This window comes from Rhodamnia argentea, chromosome 11 (assembly GCF_020921035.1).
Source record: "Rhodamnia argentea isolate NSW1041297 chromosome 11, ASM2092103v1, whole genome shotgun sequence".
Lineage (NCBI taxonomy): Eukaryota > Viridiplantae > Streptophyta > Magnoliopsida > Myrtales > Myrtaceae > Rhodamnia > Rhodamnia argentea.
The window spans coordinates 16,682,699-16,697,179 of NC_063160.1; the positions used below are offsets into that span (position 1 = coordinate 16,682,699).

Consider the following 14,481-nt stretch of genomic DNA (forward strand, 5'->3'; position numbering starts at 1 on the left):
TATATTTGTCATACCTGACGTAAAAAAATTTGGGATATTTATGCCATAATGGGTAATTTTATGATTTTTAGTGACACAAAAAAGTTCATATATTTATGTCACGATGTGCATAATTTAAGGTTTTTTTTGCTACATTAACCCTAAGGTAAATGTGATATTATAACCTGTCGGTAATTTTTCCAGCACTTTAAACGAGAACCTTCGTTTTTCCGCTAATGCAAAGATATAAATAGCGGTACACGCAGTAAAGCTCGGTGGCTTTGAGGTCGTTTTCACCCGTCGTCGGACCATCGGTCGGAATCACCAGTAACCGTGCGCACTAGGGTTTTCAGGCGGAGCTAAAGATGGACCTGCCTCCGTCGACGAGCCATAGCTGTTCTCCGAGAACGACGATGGCGACGTCAACGTCGATCACCGACGTGGACGTCGACGCGCTGGCCCGCTGTGCGGATTACTTGACGCTGCAGGAGGTGTCGAACATGGCCATGTCCTGCAAGTTCCTCAAGCGCGTCGCTTATTCCGATTCCGTCTGGCACCGCCTGTATAGGTCAGTGTGACAGTGTCCTTCACGAGACTATGATGCGAGTCCGTTTACGTATGTGATGAATCGACTATGGATGTATAAAGATTTCGTAAATTCCTATAACCACAGTGATAAGGGGAGGAAAAAGTACAGTGTAAAGTTGCCGGTCGTCATTTGGGACTTCATGGGTGTTGTTGCAGATTTTTGTGCTGTGACTTAGTTGCTGGAAAGCTTCGTATAGGAGAATTGTCTCTGGAATTGCAAACTTTAAGGGTTGCCACTGCCTCATCAGTTACCACTTAGCTTTGCAGTCTAAGAAAGTGGAAGGATAAAAGAAATGTTGATGCGATATTTATTGAATCGATATGGAATAGTTGTATATTATGTTGTCCTTGGAGGATGTATTTAATGACTGAAGATCTTGAAATGAGACTTCTCTTCTTAGTATTCCTAGTTGACTAAGTCGTTAGATATTTGTTTGCCGGCCGTTGTCCCTTGAAAATTGATTTACTGAGTGACGCTTTTAACCAATTTGGTAGGGAGAAGTGGCCTCGACAAGCGTCTACCAGCTTTTCATCAGGGGTTAGAAGAGCATATTTGGACAGACTTTCTGCACTGCAGCAGTTTAAATTTGTTGATCCCTTGGTTATGGACTACTTTACAGAGGCTACGTACAATGATATTTTATTGGAGAAGAACAACACGGTTCTTGCTCAGGTATGATACATATGTTCTTTTTGCTTTTATGTTGATTTCCCAGCTTGCTTCTGTTTGAGTAGCGCCTTCTTCCATACTTGTCTCCTAGTTTTAGCTTCCGTAACATTAGCGTCTATTCAAAGTGTCATCAAGTGTTTCCAACCTACTTTTTACGAAGAAACAGTCTTAAAAGTTTATGAATTAGTTGTTATAGAAATTGATTTCATGTATCCAGTGCGAATCCTGACCAAAATAAGCTTGTGACACTTGCTACACATGGTGTTGCATTCAGGGGTCAACCTTACGCTTTATGAAGTTCGATAGCTCTCTAGGTCGATGGGAATCTGTTATTGCTCTAAACGATCACAATGCAAGAGTTACTTGTATGAGGTGAGATTCGTAGCTTGGATTTACTTTCAGCTGTTGTCTAGAGTAGATTATGAAACTAGACATCGGTTAATTAATGATTCATGCTACATGCTGCTACATGTTCTGTAGTATAATGCCATACTGTCATTTTCTTATATTTATGGACAAAATTTCGGTAAAGACGAACGGGATTAAATGAGGATGACATAGTGATGTTGGCTGTCTATGTGCAGTTAAAGTTTCGTACTATAACCTGAAAGTTCTCATCTCACTGGGTACACCTTGATAATGTCTCCTTTGTATGAATTTTCTCTTGAAGAGCAAATGAAAGCATCTTATTTCTTCTTCTTCCTTTTTTTTTGGGAATGATTTTGGGATTAAACACTCAAAAATTGTGGTTGACTTGTCAATGGGAAATTTGGTTCTATGTAACGAAAGTGCCAGCAAAGAAGGCTATGCGCCGCCCTCAATGGGCTGGTTGACCAGATCCTGTTGTGCCATTAACTTGTTTAGTATCAAATCCTCCATGATGAAAGTCTTCTTCAAATTGTCTTCCCATATGTTCCTTACTCCTTTTACCCTATTTCTCCATCTAAAAGCCACATCTTCTTACCATAGCTAATAAAGGCCATTGTTTCATGTGTCCTGATTTACCTCAAAAGAGTTTCTGTGGAGCAATTAGACCTGTACTAACATTTCCTCCGTAAAGTGTAGTTCTATCTTGAACATCCGTGCATCTACTAGAGCATTCTCTTCTACGGCACTCATGTTACTGCACACAATTTCGTGTCATAGATCATTGGGCCACTGGCTTCGTTATTGGAACTGGCACTACTCTAGAGGGAAAATAAAACTCAAGTTAGGGTCTTGATCTGGTTAACACCTAGAGGCACTTCGGTCCTGAACCTGCTATTCTACCTGTCTCAACTTGGTGTCATAGGATTTTTTATATGCAAATGACAAATGTGGGTTATTGTGTATGAATCAATTCAATAACTAGTAGCAAATGGGAGTGTCTACTTCTTAAAGTTTTCTCCACACTAATCAAATTGAGCTTTTTTCTTTCTTTCTTTTGGGTAGTTCAAGTAGATCTTTTGTTTCTAGATGTCAACAAAAGTTTCAATGTCTAATTCCCATGAGAAGTTTGATATCTTATTATTTTAATTATGAATCCTTTGATTTGCAGACTTTTTCCCCTTAGTCTAATTTCTTCATTCCGAGGTGAGACGGAGAGTGTGGAAAGTGCACTGGTGACATCAAGCTGTGATCGTTCCATTCGGCTATGGTGGAAGGTACGGGATTAACTGGACTTCCGTGAAATTTGTTTGAACGAGAAATAAGTCTGTGTAGAAATGCAACTGTAAATGTTATTTCTGCTAAGGACTTTAAGGTAATGAGAAGCTTAAGCAATTTGTTCTCCTATTTGGCTTTAAGTTTTAAAGAAAATAATTTGTTGACCTTTAACCATTTTGATCATCAGTTAGGTTATAACCTATAGTAACTTAAAATTAGAAGCGAATGCACCAGTAGTCCCAAACCTTTTCACTTTGTTTCATCTGGTTTCTCAACTCTTTTTGTGGCCAACTGGGTCCTTGAACTATATACTTTCTGTTCAAATTAGTCCTATTAAAAAATAAACAGAACCATAGACGTGGCCATTTCATCACTGTTAAGTGTCATGCTGGCATCCCATGTGGCATCTCATATAGAAATTTAGAATTTTAGATGATACAATACAAAAAAGATATATATATACTTTTCAAAATTTCAAAAGAAAAGAATCAGAAAGGGAAAAAGATACTGGAATAGCCAATACAGAGGGGAAGGAGGGGAAACTTCACGCGCACACTCTTGCTGGTTTAGGGTAGCTGCGGTGCCACCACTCACAGTGGTGGTCCTAGACAATGGCAAAGGTCACTGGACCTTCGCTGGTGGCTGGGCTGTGCCATCGCCACCACCCAGCTAGCGCCTTCATCTTCATCTCTTCCACCAGGGAGCTCTCTCTCTCTCTCTCTCTCTCTCTCTGACTTCTGGTTTCTTTTTTTTTTTTTTGGTCCCTGTCAGCAAATAGTTAGGGCGAGCGAGATGATTTGGCATTGACATGGATGTATGTGCTTGACGTGGTCTTTATTTAACACAAGTATTAACTCGAACAAAAAAACATGTAGTTGAAGGACCCAACTGACTCCCCCCCAAAAAAAGAAGTTCAGGGACTATTGTCTGCTTTATCCCTAAAAGTTATGTGTAGTCTCTCATTCTAATGCTTCCTTTCTCAGGGTGCATGCCAACGGTGTTTTAGAGGTCACAGTGGCCCAGTTTTCACCCTGTCTGATAAATTAATAGGTGAAGGGAAGGGTGGGGTATTGGCAAGTGGAGGTGAGGATGGCACTGTTCGGCTTTGGTCCCTTTCAAGTGGGAAACGCGGACAACAAGCTTTAAAGACCACATTTTACGGGCATGAGAAGCCAGTCAAGTTTATTTCAGTTGCTGGGTATGTGTCTGTTTCTCAAAGAACTGTACTGTGGCATCTCTTCTATTTTGGTATTTTTGAGAAGGTTTAAGGAAACTTTGGTCCTTGGCTTGTACATTCTGTTTTCAAATGAGCTCTAGGTATGATACAAAAGGCACATTTTTTAATTCATTGAAGTTGGTAAATTAGTTGCTATCACTTTGTCTTCTTTTTCTGTGATTGCTACATATCAGGACGTAACTTCAAAGTAGAGTTTAGCCCATCATGTTCTTGGTTCCCCATCTGTGAGCTAATTTTTCTAGGGAATAATAAGAAAGACAAAGCCTTACTTCAACAAATGTTGGGCACACGCATCCTCTAAGCTGTGCACTATTAATCCTTAGTGACACGTGACGATCTAAGTTCTCAAGATATTTCTTAAAGTTCTTATCCGCAAACTTTTAGCTTTTTCTCTGCCCTTTAACCTGCATCCGGATTAGAGAGAATTTTCTCACAGGAGCTTCTAAAATTTATCATTCACTTGTCCAAATTGCTTCAAAGTGAGGACCTCCATCTTACTCAAAGGCATCAAATACACTAATGTGATGTCTGTCACATCTTTTCTTATACTCACATCCAGTGAAGTCTTCCTTTCTGCTTTAATCATTCTGTGCACCTGTTAGAAGCCTCTTCTTTTGGAAAATCCAGAATCGCATTACTGGTTTGTAGGCTTGGTTATTAGGATTCAGTTCATGCCATGGTAATTCTCACGAGATATAGAAGTTAATCATTTTGAGTAGTGTTTCAGAGTTACTATCTACTCTTCCAATTGTCACTATCAGTCATTCAGATGGATTAGCGACTCGCAAGCTCCTTATCAAGTTTCTAAGTTTCTCAATAGTACTGTATTTCCAAGTTGGCATTTGGTCGTGTTTTATTTCTCAATGGTGTGATGTTCTTGAACCAGATGCTGATATGACCATGGGTTTGTATTTCCTTGCAGGCACAGTACTTCTCTTTTGGTGTCTATTTCAAGAGATTCTAAGGTACTTCTATCTTATCTCTTGAAGAGTCTATGTCTATTCTGTATATGAACATAAATTCAATAAATTGGTCTATGCATGTCATCAGTTGATCATGATGTTAATGAAACCTGCATTTTTTAGGAACTTATTCCGCTTAATTAAAGCACGGCCACTTTCACCGCGTTCTGAACTTTTTTCTCATTTATCCACTCTAATTTCTCTCAATTCCTTGGATCCCTGAGCAACTTCCATCAAGTGCCATTAATGGATTCTTGACGTATAAATTAAGAGAGATTATTCCACTAAGGACTCTTCTTGTTGAGAAGCGTATAGATCAGAAGAAGCAACAGCATGCGAATAGGCTCCATAAGTACTAAGCATGTCTTCCGGTAGAATAAGCTGAATTTCTTGACTTCAGTATGGCCTTCTTTTATTTGAATAGAGTTATTGCGATCGTCTTGTTTTCAGGGAATGCTGGTTCATTTGGGATATTGTGTTCTTTTAACCTGATATATGATGTTCATTTTTATGTTAGATAAGAGTTTGGGATGCAAATGCATCATCTGCTGTTCGTTCGTCATGCTGCGTTGGAATGGCTTCTGTTTCTGGTGCACCTGTAAACATGAAGTGCCACGAATCGCTGCTCTATGTGGCTGCCGGTTCCCGTGTTGCCATTATAGACTTAAGGACAATGCAAAGAGTTAGCACTGCAGCTACTTCCCAAACAAGCTTGTATTCATTTGAAATTATTCCTTCGAAGTCATTAATCTGTACGGGTGAGACTGGCAGGTTAGTTTTTGTTGTGGCAGTAGATATCTTTTGATGAGCTCTTGTATTGATTCTACATTGAGGGATCGCGCTAGAATTTGTCCAGAGCACTTCGCATTAGCGGTTGTTTCCTTTGATCCAGTAATTTCCGAATAATAAGCAATCTTCATATGTTTATTCTAATGATAAGCTGCATATTAATATAGGGATATGGGAAGCTAAAACAACTGGACATCCTTGGACCAAATAGAGTGAATACAGGTGCAATACATTTAGGTTGTTGGGTAGACCATACTTTCATTCCTATAAGAGTAAACAAAGCATGCAAGACAAAGCCATCGACTTTCGTGATGTAAAATTATTACACCCATTGAGTGCACCTATGGCAAAAGTGTCACTCGTTTTCTCAGTGTTGTCTTCTAATGAGTTGCGCAGGTACCCTGAGCACATCTTTTTGTTGGCGAGAAAAAACTGTGGCATGGTTAGGATAGCAGTTATAGATAGTTACCTAACTCTAATGGAATAGAAAACACTGAACAAGAAAAAGGTTTTCAACGAACATGCGCGTTCTTATGCCATAGTTGGATATAATATCTGCAACAGTAGTTAGAGCTATTATGATGTTCCTCTAATTTAACGGCCCAGGCTTGCTTATTTTTTATTTTTATTTTTTTGGGGGGTGAGTGGGGTCAGTAGTAAGCTGGTAATAAACGGTCAAAGACAAACATGACAAAGGGGATTCAAAAATGCCCCTTATACGGAAAATTTATTCTGTTTAAAGTTTGTTTTCTGCTCGATAATTCTAGTGCTCTGAAAGCAAGATCTTTGTGATGTTGCAGGGCGACGCTTTGGGATGTCAGAAAGAACCAGGGCCAAAATAAATCTGTGCCAATAGCTGAGCTGGATGGGCATTCAGGTCCTGTGGCGCATTTGCATATGGATTCATACAAAATAGTTACGGGGAGCCCAGAAGATGATTATGTTAATGTTTGGGAAGCTGACACTGGTAATCTGGCGAACTCCTTATTTTGTTGTAGCCCGGAAGAAGTGGGTTGCACCTTTGGATGTTCGGCCTTTGCTGTAGATGGTTGCCGAATCGTTACTGCTGCTTCTGGCCTTCAAGGTGGACTCGTGCGCCTCAGGGACTTCACATTTGCAGACCACCCGGTTGCACAATACGAGGATGAGCGCACATCAAAGTTTTGGCAGCCAAATTCCCATTCGGATGATGATGCCTGAAGTGCTGATGTTATAAACGTTTGTACAGATACCTAAATGTAGAATGCTCCCCTGGAAATGAAAATATAGTGAAGAGTTATGTATCTTTTCCTGCGTTCTTGTGTAATCGGTTGCACGTCCTTCTGCTTCATTTATATCTTGACCGCTGAATGATGGTGATGGATCTTTGGTAGACACGCTGGGGATGATCTTTTCTTCATAAATAGAGAAAAATGAACTTACAAATTCGGTATTTCCCCAATGCCCATTGATGTGTTTGACACCTGCAGTAGCCAAACAAAATAACCAAGATCTGCAATCCGACGTCGTGTCCTTCTTGCAGAGTATTCGACACCAAGTACCATAAGGATTTGGTGTTCTACATGTCTTAAAACGGGACCGATAGGCTCTGGTGGTAGATAACCATCTTCCCCTGACGGGTGCCCTTGTCATGTAGGATTGGATTTGCTCTGTTAAAGTTCATCCAGGATTGTTATCCTAAGTTGATCACTCATCCTCTTTGCTATAAAGTGGTTTATTTTTGCATTAATCAACATTGTGGAGCCCCTCTTGTCTTGTCTATCCAACCTGATTCCAGATTTGTTGTCTGTCAAAAGTACTATTCCCGCTTACCTAGCAAGTTCATAGTAACCAACCAATGGTCTTCTGCCCCTTGCTCTGATGACAGCGTGCTAGTGGTGAGCAAAATAAGAACATGGGAGTGGTTTTTTTATTCCTTTATTGCAGTTCCATTATGGCGTGTTCTTCGCACATATAAGGCTGCAGGAGATGAGGAATCTGACTGGGGATATCTGACTGTGTGGCCCAGAACCAGACGTGGAGGGTTCATGACGGTGTTGTGTTCATATTTTGATTCGTTCGGGAAGCAATTCAGAAAGTGTCACTGGGGCTCTGGTGTGTTCTTCTGCAGATTTCTTTCTGTTTCACCTCCTATCCATGATTTTGAGCTGCAGAGGCAGATGAATTGTCTTTGTCGTTTCAGAGAATAGAACCTTGTTAGTAAATGTACCGGTAATGTCTTGAATGCGTTGATTAGTTATTCGCTCGTGCTGCTAGTGACTGTTTCCTTTTCTCTGAGTTTTCGGATCTCCTGTTCAATCATGGATTGCATCCTCTTGGCAAAAAAGAAGAAGGAAAAAAGCATTTCAAGATTATCGATAGATTCTTGTATCTGCAAAAGGGTATGAACCGACTTTTTCTCGTATGTATTCACTAGCGATGCCACTGTCTCATCATTCACCACTTAGCTTTGCAGCCTAAGAAAAATGGACGGATAGAATAAATGTCATGCGAATATGAATTGAATTGGTGTGGAGGAAAGCGTATATTTTGTCGTCGTTGGAGCTTGTATTTAATGACTGAATATCTTGAAAGGAGACTTCTCTTCTTATTTGATTTACTGAAGAATTTTTTAAACTGATTTGGTAGGGAGGTTTGGCCTTGCTTAGCGTCTGTTGGCTTTAACAACAGGGGTTAGAAGAGCATCTTTGGACGGGCTTTCTGCGTTGCAGCAGTTCCAACTTTGTTGATCCCTTTGGTTATTTTACTTCTATATGAGGGCTGCATGCAATGACATCTTATGGGATGAGAACCACACGGTTCGCACTCAGGTACGATAGATCTGTTCTTTTTGCTTTTGTATCGATTTCCCGGCTTGCTGCCGATTGATTAGTGCCGTCTTCCGTGCTTGTCTCCTAGTTTTAGCTTCCGCGATGTTAGTCGAAGCGTCATCCAGTTTTGCCAACCTACTCTTTTACAAAGAAACGGTCTTCAAAAGTTCATGGGTTAAGTTGTTACAGAGAGTAATTTCATTTATCTCAATGGGTCTGGCTGCACGGATCATGCTGTGCCATTAAACTTGTTTAGTATCATCCTCCATGATGAAAGTCTTCTCTCAAGAGTTAATCTTCTCATGCCTTCCCCATTCCTTTTACCCTATCTCGCCATCTGAAAGCGACATCTTGTTACTAGAGCAGGTAGAAAGGCCATTGTCTACTGTATCCTCGTTATGTCAAATGAGTTTCTCTGCAGCAATTGAAGATATGCTCAACATATCTTCCATGGGCCGTAGTTCCATCCTTTTGTTTTGGGTAGTTCAAGCACGTCTGTGGTTTCTAAAATGTCAACAGTCTTTCCGATGTTTTGTCTTCTGTGAAGAAAATTTATGTCTTATTCTTTAGAATATGAATTCTTTGATGGGCAGACCTTTTCCCCTTGGTGTAATTTCTTCATCGCGAGGTGACACAGACGAGTAAGGGAAAGTGCGCTGGTGACGTCAACCTGTGATCGGACCATTCGGCTTTGGTGGGAGGTACGAGATTAACTAGCACTTCCTGAAATTTGTTTGAATTAGAGATGAGCCTTTGTATAATGAGAAGCTTAAGCTATTTGTTCTCTTATTTCGCTTTATATTTAAGAGAAGATAATTCGTTGACTTTTTATTCTTTTTTATTCAACATTTAGGTTATGACATGTAGTAACTTCCAAATTAGGAATGAAGGCACCAGTGGTCCCGAACTTTGTTCCTCTAGTCTCTCAACTCTTGTTTTGGAGGAACTGGGTCCTTTGAATTGTGCACTTTTTTGTTCAAATTAGTCCTTGCATTTGAAATTATGAATGGAAACGCTGATGTGGCCGTTTAGTTGCTGTTAAGTGTCACAATGGCATCCCATGTTCATATTCGAACTAAAAAGTTATTTGACTGAAGTATATGGTATGGTTGGTGACGTTGGTCCGACCAAAAAAAAAAATGATGTACATGGCTGACGTGGCTCTGACGTGGTCTTCCACATCAATGTACCATCCCTTTATCCGACTAAAGTATTAACTCAAACGAAAAAACATATAGTTAAACGGCCCAATTGACCATAAAAAGGAAGTTCAGGGACTACTAAATTCCTTTATCCCTAAAAATTATGTGCAGGCTGTCATTTGTGTGCTTCCTTTTCGGAGGGTAATTCCTAGAACTGAATCAAAAACTGAATTGAAAACCGAATTGAATCGAAAAGAACAAGACAGGATTGAAATTTTGTGAATTTTCAGTTCGATTCAGTTTTCGGATTAGATAATAGAAAAAATCACAATATTTTTTTCAGTTCAGTTTTTTATCGGTTGAGCAAATCTTGACAGTACGTTAGGAGCAGCCTCCGGACTTGCTGGTTCTTCGCGTACATAGCTTGAAACGATGAGAAGCTCGAGATATAACAACAAGAGTAAAACGAGGAACAACCCTCTTCTTAACGTACTGTTAAGATTCGCTCAACCGATGACGGGATCAGGTCTCGCCGCTATTCGGAAAAACTCTGATGGTCTCTGTTGTTACATCTCGAGCTTTTCATCGTTTCAAATTATGTGCGTCAACAACCCAGTGAGTCCGGAGGCTCTTTGTAACGTACTGCTAAGATTCACTCAACTGATGGCGGGATCAGGCCTCACCGCTATTCGGAAAAACTCTGATGGTCTCTACTACCGGCTTCGTGCTGTCGTCGGCGGGGGTCGCCGTCCCTCAGTCAGGGGCCGGCGGAGAAAATATCGAAAACCAAACTACATTCCCAGGCCAAGAGAGACATTTTGAAGAGACCATCATCAGGAAGCATCGGACATAGCACATTTATTAATTCAGTGAAGTTGGTAAAGTAATAGCTATCGTTTTGTACTCCTTTTTTGTGATTGCCTCATGTCAAAACATGTTCTAGGGCCCAACTCCGAACCCTTTGCCTGGACTCGGGTGGAGGATCGAATGAACACTCAAGGCGTGACCTCAGATTTACTATCTACTCTGTCAATTGTCACTATCGGTGGTACATTACCAACTTGCGAGGTCTTTATCAATTTGCCAAGTTTCTCAATAGTATTTTTAAGTTGTCATGTATTTGGTCGTGTTTCGTTTCTCATTAAGTCTTGCACCAGGTATGCTGATATGGACATATGTTGATATTTTTCTTCCAGGGACAGTACTTCTCTTTTGGTGTCTATTTCCAGAGATTCTGAGGTACTTCTATCTTATCCTCTTGAAGAGTTTAGGTGTTCATTCTGTATACCAACATAAGTCAGATGATCATGACGTTGATAAAACTAATATTTGGGGAACTTACTTCAGTACATTAAAGGACTGGCACTTTCACAGCGTTCCGAACTTTTTCTCGTTTTGTTCTCACTAATTTCTCACATTTGCTTGTATCCCTGAGTAATTTCCATCAAGCCCTGTCACTTGATAATCTCTTGAGGTATAAACCAGGAGGTGATGCTTCCACTGAGGGACTCTTCTTATTAAGGAGTTTATAGATCAGAAACAGCAACATTATACAAATAGGCTCCATATGCCCTAAGCATGTCTTCTGCCGAAAAAGAGGAATCTTTAGAATAAATTGAAGTTGTTGACTTCAGTATGGACTTTTCTCCTTTGAATGGATTTATGGATTTATTGCGATCATTTTGTTGTCCTGTAACGTCAGTTCTTGTTGGGATATTGTTTTTTATCGCTTTTTTTAGTCGCATGATTTTGTTTTTGCTTAACCTGATAGATGCTGTTGATTTTTATGTTAGGTGAGTTTGGGATGCAAATGCATGTGCTGTTTGTTCATCATGCTGTGCTGGAATGGGTTCTGTTTCTGGTGCACCTGTAAACATGAAGTGCCATGAACCGCTGCTCTATGTGGCTGCTGGTTCCGATGTTGCCATTATAGACTTAAGGACAATACAAAGAATTGGCACTACAGCTACTTCCCAAACAAACTTGTATTCCTTGAAAATTAGTCCTTCAAAGTCATTAATCTGTACGGGTGAGACTGGCGGGTTAGTTCTTTTCTTGTGATAGAGAGATTTTTTGTTGAGTTGTATGGTATAGAATCGTCCACACTGAGGCGTCATGCTGCAAGTTGTCCAGAGCGCTTCGCTTTAGCAGTTGTTTCCTTTGATCCGATACTTTCATATATAAGCAATCTACATGTGAGTATTTTGATGAAGCTGCATATCCTATGGGATATGGGAAGCTCAAAAAACTGGGCATCCTCAGACCAATTAGAATGAACACATGCGCAATAAATTTAATTTGTTGGGTGGACCATACTTTCAATCCCCTAAGAGTAAACAAAGAATGCAAGACAAAGCACATTGACGTCCCTGATGCAAATTCTTCAATGGGAACCTATGGAGCAATGTCTCACTTATTTTCCATCAACATTGTCTTCCAATGAGTTGTGCAGGTTCTCTCTGCTTGTCTTTCTGTCGGCGAGAAAAACGTGTGATATGGTTAGGAGAGCAATGTTCCTTAAGATATATAGAGCGTTACCTACTTTAGTACTTTACTGCAATAGGAAACAATGAACAAGAGGAAATTTTTTTTCCATAGACAAGCGCATTCTCATGCCATATTTGTAAATAATATCTGCAACAGTGGTCGGGGCTATTCCGATGTCCCTCTACTGAACCATCCGGGCTTTTTTTGTTTTTGTTTTTGTTTTTGAGTTTGTGTGGGGGTGGGGTTGTTTGGCAAGGGCTGGGGCTTTACTGTGGTTACAGACCTGACAGTTTATTCCTGAAAGTTTTGGGGAATAATTTGGTAATAAACTGTCAAAGACAAATATGGCAGAGGCAATTGAAAATCCCTTATATGGAAAATTTTCAGTTGATAGTTTGTTTTTAGTGCTCCAAAGCAAGATGCATGTCCTGTTGCAGGGCGTTGATTTGGGATGTCAGAAAGAACCAGGGCCAAAGTAAATTGGTGCTAGTAGCATAGCTGGATGGGCATTCAGGTCTTGTGGCGCATTTGCATATGGATACGGCGATTCTCAAATATCAAAGAACAGAATGAATAGTTAAGTTACAGGGGGCCCAAAAGATGAATATGTTAATGTTTGGGAAGCTAACACTGGTAATCGAGTGAACTCGTTGACTTGTGACCGGGAAGAAGTGCGGTCCACCTATGGATGTTCGGCCATTGCTGTAGATGGTTGTCGAATCGTTACCGCTGCTTGTGGCCTTAAATATGGTGCTGTGTGCCTGAGGGACTTCACAACTGCAGCCCACCCGGTTTCACAATACTTGGATGAGCACACATCAAAATCTTGGGAACCAAATTCCTATTTGGATGGTGATGCCTGAGGTGGTGATGTCTTGAACATGTATATAGATACCTATTTGTGGAATGGCCCCCATGGGAATGATGTACTGTTTATGTATCTTTTCGTGCATTCTTGTGTAATCAGTTGCATGTCCTTTTGCTTCATTTATACCTCGACCGCTGCATCCCCTATGGTATGGATCTTTGGTAGACACACTGGGGATGATGTCTTCTTCACAAATAAAGAAAAATCAACTTTCGAATTTGGTATTTGCCCACCACATCAGATAACGACATAATCTGTGCTTCTATGCCCATTGATGTACTTTTTTTTTTTTTGGTAAGCCCATTGATGTACTTGAGACCTGCAGTAGCCAAACAAAATTTACCAAGATCTACGATCCGACCTCCTGTGCTCATCGCGGAGTATTCTGATACCATGTACCATAAGGGGATTGTGTTCTACATGTTTTAAATTTCAATTCATTTAGATACCACAAATGTTTCTGGTCAATCAGATGGCTACACCGTACGTTCAAGAGCCCCGAAAGAAAATCTTGACTGTGCTTCAGTGCTTCAGTGCTTGGCTCTTCTCTTGTGACTATTAATGCAGGATGGATCCTGATTCAAGTCTAGAGACCAATAGCATCCAGAGAAATGGGAAGCTTTTATTCAATATTGACAGGAAATTCTTAACATCCCATTTTCGATGAGGAACTTCTTTACATCACAGCCAAGCCAAAAAGTAAAATGTGTCCGTTGGCTTTTGCCCAACTTACCAAGTTCCCTGCGGAGGTTGGTTTTTTGCCTCTTCCCCATCTGTGTCATCCTCGGAGACAGTTGTATTCTTCTCAACCAATTCCCTAAACACCGAAGACCTGAGGAGCAGGACAAGCGCTGTCAGCGCAGAAGAAGACTTACTGCACGACAGGTGCTTCCCTTCCGAATCTATCGTGCTTTTGATTGATATTCATTAAATAGTCTTCTGTGAAAGGACTAGCCAGGAAGAATGAGGACTTAGTCTCCTCTCTAGGGATGTAGTTGGTGGCAGATAGTGCCATTGGAGAATCTGTGAAGATCTGTTGCTGCAGTAAGATGAGTGATGAACCATTTGTTCCAGGCTTCAACCATCTGATGCAAGTACTCAAGTCAAAATTGGTCACAGCATTGATCCCTCTGTATTCAATTGCAGCAATGCCGTAGGCACGGGCTGCTTCCTCTTGAGTACCTTCATCATTAACATAATAAACAGCCAAAGACAAATATGGACCTGACAGTTTATTCCTGAAACTGTCAGTAATAAACTGGAAACAAACGACCAAAGACAAATACGACAAAAGGCATTCAAAAA

General features: G+C 40.5%; 1 protein-coding gene across 4 annotated transcripts; it reads left to right on the forward strand.

Moving 5' to 3' along the window:
- Positions 1 to 247: 247 nt before the first annotated feature.
- Positions 248 to 7,209, forward strand: LOC115729147 (uncharacterized WD repeat-containing protein all2124-like). 4 transcript variants are annotated; one of them, XR_007196954.1, is made up of 9 exons: positions 248 to 547; positions 1,063 to 1,240; positions 1,512 to 1,609; positions 2,775 to 2,880; positions 3,865 to 4,079; positions 5,041 to 5,083; positions 5,598 to 5,838; positions 6,670 to 6,836; positions 6,990 to 7,209. XR_007196954.1 is itself a non-coding variant. In XM_030659602.2 (9 exons), the coding sequence occupies exons 1-9, from the start codon at positions 345 to 347 to the stop codon at positions 7,067 to 7,069; spliced, it is 1,344 nt and encodes a 447-aa protein (XP_030515462.2). In that variant the 5' UTR covers positions 248 to 344; the 3' UTR covers positions 7,070 to 7,209. The 4 variants fall into 4 exon arrangements, 3 of the variants coding, with proteins under 3 accessions (XP_030515462.2, XP_030515461.2, XP_048128700.1); XM_030659602.2 differs by having other exon boundaries at positions 5,598 to 5,851; XM_030659601.2 differs by having other exon boundaries at positions 5,598 to 5,851; positions 6,670 to 7,209.
- Positions 7,210 to 14,481: the final 7,272 nt, after the last annotated feature.

What these genes read in the sequence shown, in the direction of transcription:
- LOC115729147 (XM_030659601.2), top strand. Translation starts at nt 345, where the DNA reads ATGGACCTGCCTCCGTCGACGAGCCATAGCTGTTCTCCGAGAACGACG. An exon ending in GTCTGGCACCGCCTGTATAG is followed by an intron (nt 548 to 1,062) that starts GTCAGTGTGACA and finishes CCAATTTGGTAG; the next exon opens with GGAGAAGTGGCCTCGACAAG. An exon ending in AAGTTTATTTCAGTTGCTGG is followed by an intron (nt 4,080 to 5,040) that starts GTATGTGTCTGT and finishes ATTTCCTTGCAG; the next exon opens with GCACAGTACTTCTCTTTTGG.